General features: G+C 32.7%; 1 protein-coding gene across 1 annotated transcript; it reads right to left on the bottom strand.

Moving 5' to 3' along the window:
* Nucleotides 1-1,383: 1,383 nt before the first annotated feature.
* Nucleotides 1,384-16,114, bottom strand: LOC144836785 (vacuolar protein sorting-associated protein 51 homolog). Its single transcript, XM_078691638.1, has 19 exons — nucleotides 16,028-16,114; nucleotides 15,272-15,493; nucleotides 14,722-14,807; nucleotides 13,896-14,051; nucleotides 13,056-13,129; nucleotides 12,506-12,638; nucleotides 12,125-12,213; nucleotides 11,455-11,611; nucleotides 11,259-11,365; nucleotides 10,862-10,973; nucleotides 9,958-10,278; nucleotides 9,390-9,512; nucleotides 8,864-8,968; nucleotides 8,236-8,376; nucleotides 7,621-7,844; nucleotides 7,274-7,400; nucleotides 6,479-6,591; nucleotides 6,121-6,199; nucleotides 1,384-2,494 (listed from the first exon to the last, which is right to left on the bottom strand). Exons 1-19 carry the CDS (start codon nucleotides 16,038-16,040, stop codon nucleotides 2,465-2,467), a joined length of 2,412 nt encoding a protein of 803 aa, XP_078547764.1. The 5' UTR covers nucleotides 16,041-16,114; the 3' UTR covers nucleotides 1,384-2,464.
* Between the last annotated feature and the right edge of the window lie 190 nt (nucleotides 16,115-16,304).

A 16,304-nucleotide genomic window follows, 5' to 3' on the forward strand; every position in this document is an offset into this window, starting at 1 on the left:
GCGTGTTAAAACGTTTTTTTAATGTAATTTAATGTAGGCCTATTCAACAATTTTACCTGAATGACCCCCAGGAGAGGGGGTTTGATTCATACGAATACCAATACATTAATGTTTAATGTCCGTAAGCTATATAGGCTATATGATTCACTGCAAGATCATGTTAGTTTTGTAAACCGAATACAGTTTCGCTTTGACATGCATGACATAAATATATCACATGGTACATTATATCTAAAAACAAACAAATGTTGATAATCGGACCAGGAAAGAAGAATCTCAATATTCCCTGGTCAAATAGGTGTCTCTATCTGTATAGTAATGATGTATGCATTAAAAATAGGCCTGATCAGGAAAGAACCACTCTTCCCTGGCCTAATTAAAGATAGCTCAGCCTCGATCAAAGAAACGTTTTTCTTCGATTTACGCTTTTGTAAATTGGCAACGATGCATCACTAGAGTACCAGTATATCTAATTCATATTGGCGCTTGCCCATACGACCGACCTCGCTTAGCCGAGGACAAAATACTTTCAAGAGACACCACATTTTAATAATGTGGGTAGGCAGAAAGTTGTAAAACTATATAGTTAAGACTATAAAAGTGAACTCGCAAAATTTCACAATTTTAAAGTCATAACGTTTCCATGGTAGATTATCAGGCGCAGATCCACAATTCAGAAAATCGAGGTGGGGAGGGGGAGGGTATCCAGATGAGGGGGTATCCAGGTGGGGAGAGGGGGGTTAACGTAACATATGTTTTAGGGCTATAACTTCTTTTCTTGGTGCACGCTATTTTGTTTTCTTAAAATGAATCATTTTAAATTCAACTTTATGATTGACTATATTGTTTGTTTGTTTGTGTATTATAATAGTTTTGGTACATACTACAGACTGCAGCTACGATGTGGTTATTTATGTGTAAGACAATGAAAATGTTTATTATTGTTTTGGGTCAAATAAAAAGTTAAAAGAGTTGTAAGGGTTAAAACCATAGAGATATTACAGTTCACTATAATATCCCTATGTTAAAACAAACATTGCATTGATAGGCCTCTCTCTAAGCATAGAAAAAAAAACCACAATATCATGATAGCCTATCACTGTTAATGTCGCTTCACAAAATAACAACACATTGATACTTAATAAATATATATCCAAATTACGATTTATGTAAATATTTATTAAATTATTATTATTAACATCTTTTCTTATTTTAAAATGTTTTTCTTATATTTAGCTTAAATATAAATTTAATAGTCTACAATATGGTCCCATTAAATTTGATGTCAATATAAAAAAAAACCATGATTAAAATATTTATGACTTTCTTTTGAAGTGATGTGTGGGTAATAAAGCAGGACAGAAAAATGTGAAAATGTTCAAATTAAAAAAAACCACACAACTTTATAATGTTTATTACATACATGCAGTAATTATTTTAAAATTCGGAATAATGTTTAAATCATTTATAAATACTATAATTAGGTTAAATAAAATATTATTATTACAATAAAACAATAACAACAACTTTGGAGCCAACAAAGTGTCCGAAGTGGTGTCCACTGGACAGAGGTTGGTCATAGTGTTAAAACATATACTTCTCTTGGCGGTGGCATAATGGCTATGAGCACTCATTTGCTAAACCCCAGAGCTTATGGGGCCCCTGAGCAGTTCCCAGAGGAAAAAAGACATTAAAATATGTCGAAGAGGACTAAAAACGCCCGAGGCCTTCAGCGTTGGAGGGCCACTTAGGGTTCCTAAACCAGGCCTCCAGCATTACGCCACTGGTTTATAGTAAAGTGCCACTATATTTTGTAAACAGAAAGAGCCAATGAAAAGATCCTGCTGATGTTTCTACCGACATTTCAGTACGTATATAAATGCGATTAATTCCTGTTTTTCTGGTGTGTTTCTTGTAGCGCAAGATTTTATTGTCAACACGCAGACCTTTTAAAATTTCTGTGTCAACCTGAACCTCATATTATAAGTTTACATAGTTAAATATCGTGAAAAAAACAACATGCTGATGTAATAAATATTTAAAACAAAGCACGTAGCTGAATTAAAAAATAATAGTCTGCGACAAAAGTTGCTATACCTTTTCTCTACTACTCACATGGCATACAAGTCTGTTTTCAGTTGTTTGTTTTGCCAAAATAAAAAAACTACTTTGTTGTTGATTAATCGTATTCTTTAGAAACGATTTGTTTACAAGTGAAATGTATATTTGGTTTGATTAAAGTGGACCAGAATGTGGTGCAGGGTAGATAAAATTAAACAAGCGAGTTACTCGGAAAGCCTTTACCCATATGGTCCTCAAAATGCTCACCAGTGAAAGAAGTAGGACACGCCAGTACATCATAGCAAGAAAACGTCTCTTTCTTTCCGAAATGGCAGGTAAATGTTATTGCACACATTTCAAGTTGATTGGTCCACAGTTCGTAGATTGGAGTGCGCCCCCAGAGCTATCCTCGTTCACAAATTACTTCAATTACCTGAAAAGATAAATAGACCTTATTTAAGATTTTCAAAATGAATGGAATTGACATACACATTTCATATTTGTAGCATTCATTTATGATTAGGTGGGTGTGGTCTTGTCATCATTGCAAATCTTACACCACACAATCGGAATTTTGAGATTGTTAGTAAAACTCTTTTGGATTTTATGCATTATGACTATAGTATGTAGCTATCTAGTCAAAAAGTCATTCTGCAAACATTTCTGATCTAAGATGAATGTTAATAGTATTTGCGTGGCATGAAGTTAAAACGAAAGGTTACTAATAATGATTGATTTTTGTTCATGAAACAGAAATTATAATTTGCCTACAACATAAGAATCTAACTCTCCAAAAATTAACTCTCTGAAAATGGGAAACTTTCGAAAAACCTAAATTCTAAAGCCAAATTCATTTCATATTAAAAATGAATTCTGAAACCCTTTGGGCTAAGGAAATTGTGTGCAGTTTTAGTAAGTGCGTTTACTTTATAAAACTGATGAATAATACAATTTCTTGTAATAAACAAATACACTTCTACTAAGCCATTAAATCTGGATTTAAATCAGATGAAAAGGTAAATCAAATGACAAAAAATGTAATAGAATAAAATGATAAATCCATTCTCATTTAAATTAGTTTCAAAGTAATGGATAATAAATACAAATATTCTGTTAATAGCAGCTGGCATCCATACCATGCTGTTTATACAGTGTATATCTAAAGCATGATATTCAAAATAGATTGTTTGCATAGCACATTTTATATATTATCAATTTATAGAAATACTGCTTGTGGAGTTATTATATTTACAACTAGAGAAACTGCACCATTTTGAGGAATCCCTGCTCAGTTTGTATTACTTCGCTGTCTCCTAGTTAACTCTCTAGATATATATAATACCTCAATGGTAGAACATGATCTCATTGTATTTAGCATATTAACAAAGTTGTAATATTATTGTAAGAAAAATTTGATTCGAACCTGTAACCTCTCATTTTACAAGGCGAGTACCATACTGTTAGACCGCAGATTTGTTTTATACAATGGAAAATTAGAAATGAGTTTAAACTTGCTTTGGAGTTTGGTAATTTAAAGCATGATATATTTATGGCATAAAAGGGGACAATTTAAATATGAATAGCAGAGAAGTGGGGAAGAGATATAATCTTGTTAATGCTATGAGCTATGAGATTCTGGATAATGATCTGATGTGATATGCCCAAATATGGTAGTGATATGCCCAAATATGGTAGTGATATGACATAATCATGCCCATATATGGGCACATCTCACATTTTTTTGTCACATAAAGTTTGATAGTGACAGGGCTTAAGTCATACTGTAGGGCTCTCATAAAACACTGCTAAAGGAACCTAAACAATCTCAATATTGTACCTCCTGGACCATGTAGTGGAGGAAGACTCTGCCTCCCAAGTCATGTACTTCAAAGCTAATTATGGTGGTTTACCAGAATATTTAAAATTGTATGGAAGAATTTATTGAATAATATTGAATATGTGGCATGATAAATAGACGAGTGGAAGTTGTAAAATTTGCAGGCATCAGTAATGAATGTGAATACTGACTCGTCAGTATGATTGGCACAGAATATGTGGCAGGTAATGAATATATCAAATCTTATACATACGGGTCACAATATAAACAAGGGAATGTTCTCCACACAAAGCAATAGAGGCCAACAAACAAACCACCTATTAATGAATAAATATTGGTAAAAGCTCAGCTGGTAGTAGCTAACAAAAACGGGAGTTTGTGCAAATAATATTTATGTATAGTGATCGAAAAATAGCGCATGTGAAAACAATTTCTTTAAAGAACAGCAAACTAATTTAGTTTATTACTAGTTTTAATTTCATTGATTACTAGTTTAATTTAGTTGACTAGTAGTTTAGTTTGATTATTAGTTTAGTTTGATTACTTAGTGTATGGTGATTATTAATTTAGTTTAGTTGATTACCAGTTTTCAATGTTGAATGCTACTAGTTTAATTGATTAGTAGTTTAGTTTACTCGTCTAGTTTAGTTTATGTCACTAATTCAGTTTCGTTGATTACTATTTAGTTTAGTTGATTTAACTAGGTTTGTTTAGTTTATTACTAGTTAACTTGATTACTAATTTAGTTTAGTTGATGTTGATTTTAGTTTACACAATTTCTAGTTTAGTTTACTGGATGTTAAGTTTAGCTGATAACTAGTTTAGTTTAGTTGATTATTTATACATAGATTTCAGAATTCTAAATGTAAGAGAAGATTTTTACCAGGCCACACACACAATTTCAGGGTGCAACAACACTTTCGCAAAACATATTCAAACTTGATGATTAATACTACCAGCAAAATAAATCACAAAGTGATAATATTTTATAGTTTAGTATCTACCAAATTCATTAGAATATTCTGGAATATCTGGCAAAGGGCACTAACAATACACTAGTACTTAAATATATACAAGAAATATATAATGAAGTCTCTGATAACAAAGAGAATCAATTAAACCATTGAAATTATGTTAATGTAAATGTTTAACAATCTGATTACTTAGTTTAGGATATACCTTACAATAATACAATAACAAATATGGAAATGATATTTAATAGTAATTTGCATGATAATGAATTACGGTAACAAAATAATTTGCTTTGTATCAAAGTACAAATCTCATTTCATCCCACAATTTACAGAAATTTAAAGTTTCACATATTTAGATTAAGGGTTTTAAATATTCAAAATGTTAAAAGTTTTCAAGCCTGTATACTGAATATTAGAACATTTTTAGTGTGACGTTTATTTAATAAAGTTGATTTTCAATTTCTAACATGTATGCATATTATGTTGATTTATTTAAATATTATATAAGTTGTGGCAATAAGGACAAATTACTGCAAATTTAAACGCCATTAAAAAGATCGATTTTGTAAAATTAAATTGCAGATAAATGTACGCTTAATTGTTACGGACAAAACTTTTACCTAACCAAACTCTATGCAATGAAAACAATGGAATATGACCATATGAAAATTGTAGAAACATTGACACATTACACAGGGATCTAATATCAACACAAAGTAATGTTTTACCGACTAAAATATTGGAATAAATATATAATAAATTATCTGTGGAAACAGACAAATAAAAAGCACTAGAAACCACAAGTGTGAAACTAATTTTGATACCACAATTATACATTAACATATTGTATATAGTAAAAAATGCCTTCACACAGAACAGTACCATCTATGCATACAAGTGGATGGGGTCATCTAGTCTGTAGCCTTTATACATAACATTTTACAATGTTGGCGAATACCCTTACATTTATTTTCACTTGTCCTTGTATATATTATAGCTAATTTTCTAAAAAAACTATGTTACATAATAACTATACTAGAATACATTTAACAGTAACACCAATATTTTATTCACAAATAATTCTAAAGTGGTTAATTATACTTAAAAGCAACAAAAGTGTTCTGTGTGCAATTACAGTAGTAGACGATACTTACACAGGGTTTCATGCGGTTGTGGTAAAGACAGCAATGAATGATTATTGTGAAATTTGTTTTATATACAATTAGTTATATAAGAAAAGATACTTACACTGGGTTCCATGAGGATTGGGTCCAAACAGCGGTGAATAGTACTTCCAATGATTTCATCAAGAAGAAAATGAACCAAACTAACGTGCAGAAAAAAATAAAATAAAACATTTTGAACCAGCATACATTTTAGTGTTGTTTTTACAGAAAAATTTACCTCTAACTTGAGAGAGTATTTGATAGGAGGAAAATAAATAAATATTACAAAAACCATTACATGAAACAAACCCAAATCCGAGCCGTATGGACTGGAAGTCAACTTATTTCTTTATAAAAATCTCATTTACACAAAGGAAAAAACTCCACAAATGCAGTAAATACAAACTAATGAAAGATATATATACATAAAGTATCCTTACTTTTCATCACTGACAAATCTCCATAGATACATGTCTAAATAGTGGGTATCCACTTGCATTTGCTGTAACCCATAGCGACCAAATGTCCGTAGACGTACACATTCTAATAAAGTCTGATGAAGAATATGTTTTGATAAATTTTTTAGCATTTACTAAACGTAAATGTTATACAAACATTCCTTTTATATTACAGTACTATGTTTTTACGAGTCCATTTTATTGTCGCCACAGATTTACTTCTTTATCAGTACTTCTATGAATGGATGAATAGGGGGAACACTAACACTAGTTCCATCCATTCGGGAAACCACCTCATGACTCAATCAATGGACTGGAGGTAGTGAAACAAAATTACACTTAAAGAGAGCTTCATTGTAAAAATGTTGTGATTGGTGTGCCGCAATATGGTAGGCATAAATATTGTGAGACGGCAAACCCACCAATAGAGTTTGCCAATTTGACCTTTTTTTTGACCTTCTTGACCTTTGGTTAAAGATGGAAATGGCTTATTAACTAAATAAAATTTAATAATGGGTGTTTATAAAACAAATAATAAAGGTTTTGTAAGTTGAATGGGGAAAATATTTTCATTCTATGAAAGCCTGACTGTGCTATTTCACTTGGCTCCACCTCATTAAATAGAGCAGACAATCTTTCAACTCATAAAATATTATTTGTATACGATTACTTGCTAAAAAAAAAAAAATATATTTTGTGTATTTAATCTCTCCCTAATGCAGTATACACTACTTTATTCCAACATTCAAAATATCTGCTTAGTACTTTAGTTTTTACCTTAAGACTTATTTTAACAATACCAGTAAGCACAGACACTTTGGAGAATTCTACAGCGCTGAAAATCTCTATTCGTTCAGAAAACAACTTCTGTATATTGCTCATTAGACTATTATCGATATTTGCACTAAAAAAAAAACAAAAATAAGTAATTAAACAAAAACATAAACAATGTTTATATAGAAATATTAAACTCTGTCTACACTTTCAAACCAGTTTGAAAAAAAAAAGTATGATGTGCCTAAATATGTAGTGATATCTTATCATCATGTCCATATATGGGCACATCAGACAGAGCTACACATGACATCTTATCTGAAGGATGGTGTATTTGTAATTGTACTTACCTTGGTCTTTGCATTCGTTGTTGCTGTTGGCGTGCAGAACTCAAGCTAAAAGCCCTACGACTAGAATCGCTGCTATGCGCCTTACGTACGCCCTCTTCGTATAGATGTCCAACTTGCGTGTCAATGGCTGTTACATCTTCTACGACTCGCTTCATTACGGCACGGACATTACGTGGTTCAATTGTGTTTAGCCAATCCCTGGTTTCAACACTTTTCCTCAACATCTTGTACAAAGAAATAATGGATGTTTCATTTTTAAATACATCTAATAACGTTAAACACAAAATGAAAGATGAAAAATATACTTGCATTTTCTAAATCATTGTTTATTGTTGTTGAAGCATCAAGAAAAATATTTGTTGCTTTGACAACAAATCCTCTGAGTGGCATTGACATGAACCCATGATCTGGAATTGGTGTGCAACCATGTCAACAACCACTATTAAGGCCAATTTACACAGACGAGCAGTAACAATAAAGAATCTATGTCAATCCTTATGACCATTTACACAATGTGAAATGGACGGGCAGTTTCTCTATTTAGTTTAATTTTGTAGTTTTCCCTTATTTGATTAAAATTTAAGTTATTTAATTTAAATCTTTTGTTTTACTAACCTGAGAGATTTGTAAGCCTTGTATTTGTACATATTGGTTGAGAAGCTTCTGAGCCGTCTTCTTGGCTTTGGTTGAAAGGTCGGCAGCAGGGGTCACCTTGCAACGTGGGTCAAGTGAAAACTGCTTATCAGCTGTTGTAACCTTGAAATAACAACACAAACTAATGTTTACTATTTAAAAATCATCATTATATTAAATTATACAATTTAAGGTAAAGTTTAAGCAAATTCATTCTTGATCTGTCTTTTATGCGAAGCATAGAATGGCTTTCATGGTTAATCAGCATATCGTGTTAAAGTAAAGAGTAATGTAAAGATAAAATTTATAACCCTTGTGAAAACTATTATTATTTTAATGATATTCCTCTGACAGCTGATGTCTGCATTTCCAACTAAGACCCTAAATCTATATAATTTTTAATAACTGGCAAGATTTGGGATACTTCTAATTTTGTCAGTAAAATCCTTATTATCATAGTCATAAAAAAAATAGTAGGTGCTGGCTGCATCTCAACTAGGCGTTTTTTTCCAATCAAGACCCTAGTGTCTACGCCTGTATTCTTCAAATTCTCAAATTTCCCTCTAGGTGAATAAAGACGATTAAATAGCTATTAAAAACTAAGACTTACAATTTGGTTTATTGTTGAGTTACTAAAGTCCATGTGAAGTCTAGAGAGCAGTAGAATAATAGCTGCAGGGGCTGATCCTTTCTCACCACTTCGCTCACAGAGATCCTAGAATTGTATAAAAACAAACAGTACGTTAAAACTAGACTGACTTGTGAGAAGTCATAATTTCAGGATAGGATGTTCAGTCATTGGTCCCTGTATGTACATATATGAACATTATGCAGGATACAGAATATGAAAACAGCAGGGAATAGTATAACTGTGAGCTGATCATTGTACTGTAAGTACTGTGCTGTGGTTGCCATGAGTATTTAGGTAAATAACTTTTTGGATCCAGTTTTTGGTCATATTTAAAGCTCTGTCTACACTATCAAACTTTATGTGATAAAAAAATGTGATGTGCCCATATCACATCACACTTTTTTTTTGTCAAACTAGCTTGATAGTGTAGGCAGGGCTTAACAACAAAATTGCTGTCATGGAACAATATATTATTAATGGAAAATAGACACATCTGTAAACTTACACATGATGCTTTAAACAAATACTCAAGGAATCCTACTACTACCACTTCACGCACATCATGAACACAGAAAGTGCCTTGGAAATAAGCTGTGTTGGCAAACGTCAGGTCAGCAGAGGTAAAACCCTACAACAAAAACGTGCATGTCATTTATTTAAAAAAAAGAATTACAGAATCTAGGGAACAGCTATGATTGAAAACAATTAGTCCGAGCAAATTCAATAATACTATATCATACAAAAAGAAATTGTAAGTCAATCTAAAGCGTAGACAGAGCTTAAGCTGGCAATGACGGAAGAGATGAAGGAGAGATAATCTCTTTCAATATATTTTTAGATAGGGAAATGTTAAAGTTGTTTCCCTTACCCAAAGTATCAATGGTGTATACAGTCACAGAAACCTATGTAAAGCTCAGTCTACAATTCAAAACTTTATGTGACAAAAAAAAAGTGATGTGCCCATATATGGACATGATGATGGCATATCACTACCTTATTTGGGCACATTTTTTTTTTGTCAAACTAGTTTGATAGTGTAATCAGGGCTTAACTGGCAGCAGCTTGTAACTAACCTGTAGATTAGCAAGAACAATTTTCATTTGTTCCACAATTGATGATGACATCATTGACAGCATATCCATCAGATTTGATGTCTCTTGTTTTCCAATGAGATGTGGCGTACACAACTTCTGCCGTACATCCGTAGTGCACTCGATAAAGTGATTTTTCAATCCTTCTAAATAAAACAGCGACCTCTCTCGGGCAGCATTGGCAACAATTTCTGTTCCTCGAGCGATGATATTGAGTTTTGGAAGTAGGTCATCGACAGCTTGGAGGCGGCGATGGAATCTGTCCAGAGCTCTAACAAGCATTGAGTTCTCAACAGATTCCTTCTACATGTTGAAAAAGGTCAGAATATAAATTTAAACTAAGACTTATAAAATGTAAAAAACTGTTTCATATTTAAAAAAGAATATAGATGATTTGAGCCAACATCAGGTGACTGGGCTGCCCAGGCCTAGCACAAAACTTTAAAGTGCTATTTATCCTAATTTTGTCAAACATTTTTAGTAAATTCATTTCCATAAATTGTCTCTCTCTTGTTTATACTATAATTATATACAATCTTAATTCAATGCAAAAAATAGACCAAAACAGTATATTATTCGTTTTGAATATGACTGTATTTCTATGAAAATGAAAGATGAATGTATGTTTTCGTATTCATAAGGTTGCAAACTTCCCAAATATGTGAGAACCAAAATGTCACTTGGGACAGTTAATGTCTTACAAATATACATGTTTATGTTTACAACTTTGCGCTGATTACTAGCTGCATTATGGAAGCATGTTTCCATACGTGTTTGATCCAAAAATTACCATGGTAATAATATGTACAGCCTTTACAAGTTTCACAACATTAGGCGCTTTATAAATCCAAGATATTATTATTATTTATTAATAAGTAAACAATACCTCAGCTTGAATTCTTTGTTCCACACATGAGAAATATTGCTCCATCCTTGACTTGACAAACTCTGCTAACTTTGCATGGGCAACCTCCTTTAGTTGATCCTGCTCCTGGGGACTAATAAGAAATGTTGATATTTAATAGAAACCGGACCATGGAGAATGATAACAAGATGAAGGCTAGGGAGCAAACTAGGATATATAGAGTGTGTTTCTTTTTACGGAGATCAGAAGTAGAAGATTTCTTGGTAAAATTGTGTACATTTTACACACAAACCTGTAGTTTAGTATACCATTTTGGTTTTGTTTGTTTTTGTTGATCGCTGGCATAGTGATTTGTGGCTGCGAATGCATTAAGAAAGTTAGGCTTGACTGACAAAAACATGATTATTAAAGAACTTACTCTGAATGTGTTTTACTGTTGACAAACAGTTCTTTGTAAGATGCAATCACAAGACAAATATTACCAAGGAAATTGGTGCAACCTTTGTGAATGAATTCCAAAATATCCTACATTAAAAAAGAAAAATGTCGACAATAAGGCAATTTTACAATAATTCTATTTCTATGGCAATTCATATACAACAATTGATACAAACCATTGGCATATTTCTCATATACTTTTCTGAAGGCCTTTCTTCTTTCTTGTCTGAGGACTCTACCATTTCCTCTATAGGAGTAGACACTTCAATAGCTTTCGCAGGGTCTACCTGATCTGACATCTCAGACAAATCTTCATCAAGTTTCTCCTGGGCACTACACAGAATAAATAAAATTTACCATTATTTTTTAGATTTTTGTAGCACATTTTCAGCGGTGTCTCTATGTGCTTAATGATATTCATGAATCTCATCAAAGTGCAGTGTGAGAAAAAAGGGATTTGAACCCAGCACAAATATTCTATCCTTCAGATAGGACATAAAGCTGTTTTTCATGTACATATGTGCATGACAAAGAACACAATTAAAAGAAGGGGATAATCTACCTGGCCTTCTTGAAGAGCAGTCTATTACTGGTCACCCAGGATAAAGAATAAATAAATCAAATTTTTACCCTAAACTAATTTCTACTGGCTTTACTTTGTGTTTATAATTTTACTGTGACACAAGAATATTTAAGTTATGTCTGTGTGATTTTTCTAAATATGGTAGTGATATTCCTAAATATGGTAGTGATATGACATCATCATGTCCATATATGGGTACATCATATTTTTTTTGAGTCACATAAAGTTCGATAGTGTAGACAAGGCTTCAGGACTATACTCACCGTGCCAGGAACTCGTCACAGAGTTCATCAGCTGGTTCCTTGAGTTGCAACAGAAGATCAACGCACTCTGCAAGCTGTTTTGGTGTGGACTATCATAATAAAAAAAAATAAAATGCAAGTAATAATAACACATTTCTATAGTGCCCTTTTCATGAACAGTCATGCTCAAAGGCGCTTTACATAATAATAAACAACAATCAGTGAATCAAATAAGTTGGATATTACATTAAAAAAATCTGTAAAAATATGAATGCAAGTAAAAAAATAAATCTATTTACAAGTAACTGATTGAAAACTTTACCGCAAAACCTAATTTTACGTTTTGCTAAAAAGGACATGATAATCCTAATTATACTGCATACATTAATATGCTTCCCTCACCTCTTTGTCTCTAAATTGTTCCCTTAGCTTTGATCTTAATTCAGTAACAATGTCACTACAGTCTTGTTGTATACCATGAAAGGATGGCATATGCTGATACTGGTTCAGAACGGTTCTTGTCTTAGCATAATACCTGTGAAAGAAGAAACACAAATTCTTGATCTTTAAATAGTACAAGGCTCTCTGGGTCCTAGTTCTGGTGGTAGTGCATTTAAAAGATAGTGTATCTTTATCTTGGAAAGATCATATCTTTATCATATCGTAGCAAAAAACATTCATAAAGCTCTGTCTACACTATCAAACTAGTTTGACAAAAGAAAGTGTGATGTGCCCAAATATGTCAGTGATATGCTTGAAATGAAATGACATCACAATGTCCATATATGGGCACATCACACTTTTTGTCACATAAAGTTTAATAGTATAGACAAAGCTTAACTTGTGTCATTAATCCTACTATGCATGGGCTAACAACCCTACCAGTTACAGACAATATAAGAATTGTGGCCCTTGTCCCAATTAGGAGGAATGTGTTAATTAACTATAATACCTGACAGCTTGTCCATAAGCTTTCATTTCAATACACTTCTTTAACCTTGCAGGAAGCTCAAATAGAAATTGTAACTGTAAATAAACACAACTACTGTTAAACATTCCCATGCTACAGTATATTTTTTATCCTTAGTCTTTATTTTAACATTACAACGCCAAATTGTAGCACAAACAAATAGTCAATTGAAAACAACTGCGATAAAAACTGCCACTAACATAAAACATACAATAAAATATATAATATACTGTAGAAACTAAAAGAATACATCAGCATGATCTTAGACACATTATTTATTTCATATGCATCCAACAGCAAGTAACTCTCCAATTACTGGATGGATAAACTATTTAATAATTTATCGTGCTTATAAACTAAGTCTCATTTGATGCTTAGGGAGTGGAGTTGAAAGAGTGGTGAGTTACAACCCTGGCACTAGGTCAGGATTGGACCCTGGACCTTGGGATTGGAAGGCAAGCATGTTAACCACCAAGCTACAGCTCTACACTACTAATGGCATCCATGTTATGCATTCTTTTGAACAATGGAATGCATGATCTTCATTTAAAAAGAAACAACGTTATCAGAGAACACATAATATATGAACACATGTTAAGCTCGGTCTACACTATCAAACTTTATGTTACAAAATTATGTGATGTGCCCATGTCATATCATTACCATAGTTGGGCATATAATCACTACCATATGTGGGCACATCACACTTTTTTGTTCAACTAGTTTGATAGTTTAGATATAGCTTTACATAATACTGGAATTGTGGAAACGGGAAACGGTACATGTATATTAAAAACATTTTTAAATAGAATAAAAAAACACCTTTTTAAGTAGTGAATGGACACCACTAAGAGTAGATATTTGCTGCCTTCTTTCCTGCAATGTGTTGCTTATTCCTGCACTGAATTCTGTAATGGCGTCCATGTTTGTAGCTAACCTATCCATCTCATCCTCCATTTTCTTGAAATCATTCTTCATCTGTAATATTGTATTGTGTTTATATTATTTAGGAAAATTGCCAAGGATAACCATGGATCCAAAGTGAGATATTTGGACCAAGATTCAGGTAAAAATTTTGTACTTTAAACTTCAAGTACTATGTCATAATAAATAATACATGTTGACGAAATATATTTTATTTTGTTTATTTTTATTTCACCTTATTTATAGAGGGTGACCCTAAACAACGTATTCTGACAATCAAGGAGCCCTTATGATAAGTGTCTGTGTGTGACAGTGGCTGTGTGTATACTACTACACTGGGGTAACCCCTAATTGTCTCCAAAGATGTACTAGGTTCTTTAAAGTGCACATGAGCCAGATGTGTACACTGGACCTACGGTTTAGTGGTTTAGTTAGTTTATTTTTAAGATTTGTTCTGGTGGTAAATAGTCTTATCCAAACAGGAATAAAAACCATAGGCACTTTTTTTAATTGTGTACATCTTTGAAGATGGGTAGGAGTTGTGTACTAATTCACCCAAGGTTGTGGACAAACGAAAGAGCAAGTAGCAGCATGGACATTACATCCAGGGCAGAAGCACGTAGTTGAAAAGTTGAAAACAATCCACAGAGAAACAATGGACATGATCATTAGGACATTTATAATGAAATACATTTCAAAATATATAATTTATTTTGTTACTTACTTTTCTAATAGTATCCGTAGCACTAATAAATTTATTATAATTTTCATAAACAAGGGTTTGCATGTCACTGTCTAGAGAACGAATTTCTGAAAAAGAAAAAAAAACTGATTGATGATTTATGGTTTTACAATTGAAAAGTGGTCGCATCTGAGGTGATCTTATCTTGTTATTGGCTGTGGTTCAGAGGTTGCCACTCCTTCAGCCATCCGACATGGCATGACCAGTTTAAAATACTTATCCGAAGTAGATAGACTTGTTCTACAACGTTCTACAACCAGAACTACTGTATGTCTAAAAAAAAGTCAATATAATTTTCAAAAAATGTGATGTGCCCATAATGGACATCATATCACTACCATATTTAAGCATATCACTACCATATTTGAGCACATCACACTTTTTTGTCAAACTAGTTTGATAGTGTAGACAGAGCTTTAGAAAGATGGAGAAAGAAAATTGATTTAACAATTCTCTGGTCCAAAAGCATTGCCATATATGGGGAAAAAATGACGTGCATATTTGGCAATCAAATAAACAAAAAATGTCATACGTTTAACCATATCACTTTCTCTGTCGATCAACTCATTCAAGCGCTTTTCTTTCATCAGCCGTGACAGATACACCTGTGGATTAAACTGAGCACCATTAATATCAATTGGATTTGAATCTTGGTTGTCCTTATTTGATTCCTCCATTCCATAGTACAGCTTCAACATCCCATGCTTTCGTCGTCTGCGTATTTCTTCTCCCGCTTCATCTATCTTGTCGCCTCCTGAATCACAAAACAACAATATATTTATTTAAAAGAAAGTGTCTAGTGGCCTATTCTATTAGTTTACTATCTACCCTCTTTTGCAATTTCAAATTATGCGTACAGTAGGCCTAACTAAGGCTAATTAGTAATACACTAACATGTTTTTATTAACAGAATTATTTATTTTATAAAAAAAGTGTGAAATTACACCCTTTCCTAGTATAAGAAAGTGCCTTTTAAAAAACAATGCAAATAAAGGCTAGGTTTTTAAATTTAAAAACAGAAAGTAAAATGTTATTAACACCTACCTAGGCCTAGCCTATGTATACCTATGCCTAAGAAAAAGAGGCACCTAGGAGCGGCACACTCCCCTCTACCCATCATCATGAACAACCAAGTACACAACCAAAAAACAAGCAGGGGAGGCCTAGGCAGGCCTAGCTAGCCCTGCCTGGCTATTATTAATCCTAATTTTGGTAATTTTAGCTTACTATATTTTAATAAAATGCGATATAAACTATTAAAACGGACTATCATTAAATTGTAGTTTACCTGAGGTAGCCATAATTAATAATAAAAACGTTTAATACGAGGCTAAAATTGATAAATCTGACAACTTCTTTTTCCTTCCCTTTTTCTTTTTCTGAGTTCCAGCGACAGCGGTGATTTCATGAGTTAACAGTCTAACAAAACGCGTTTAATCTTAGACAAAACATAGGTAACATAACATAGGTAAACGTTATTTAACTGCGTTACAATTTTCGTCATAATGGCCAGGTTTTAAACGCAAAAGGTCAAACAACTGGGCAGCGCAGACTAAATTTCCAGT

This window comes from Antedon bifida, chromosome 3 (assembly GCF_963402885.1).
Source record: "Antedon bifida chromosome 3, ecAntBifi1.1, whole genome shotgun sequence".
Taxonomy (NCBI): domain Eukaryota; kingdom Metazoa; phylum Echinodermata; class Crinoidea; order Comatulida; family Antedonidae; genus Antedon; species Antedon bifida.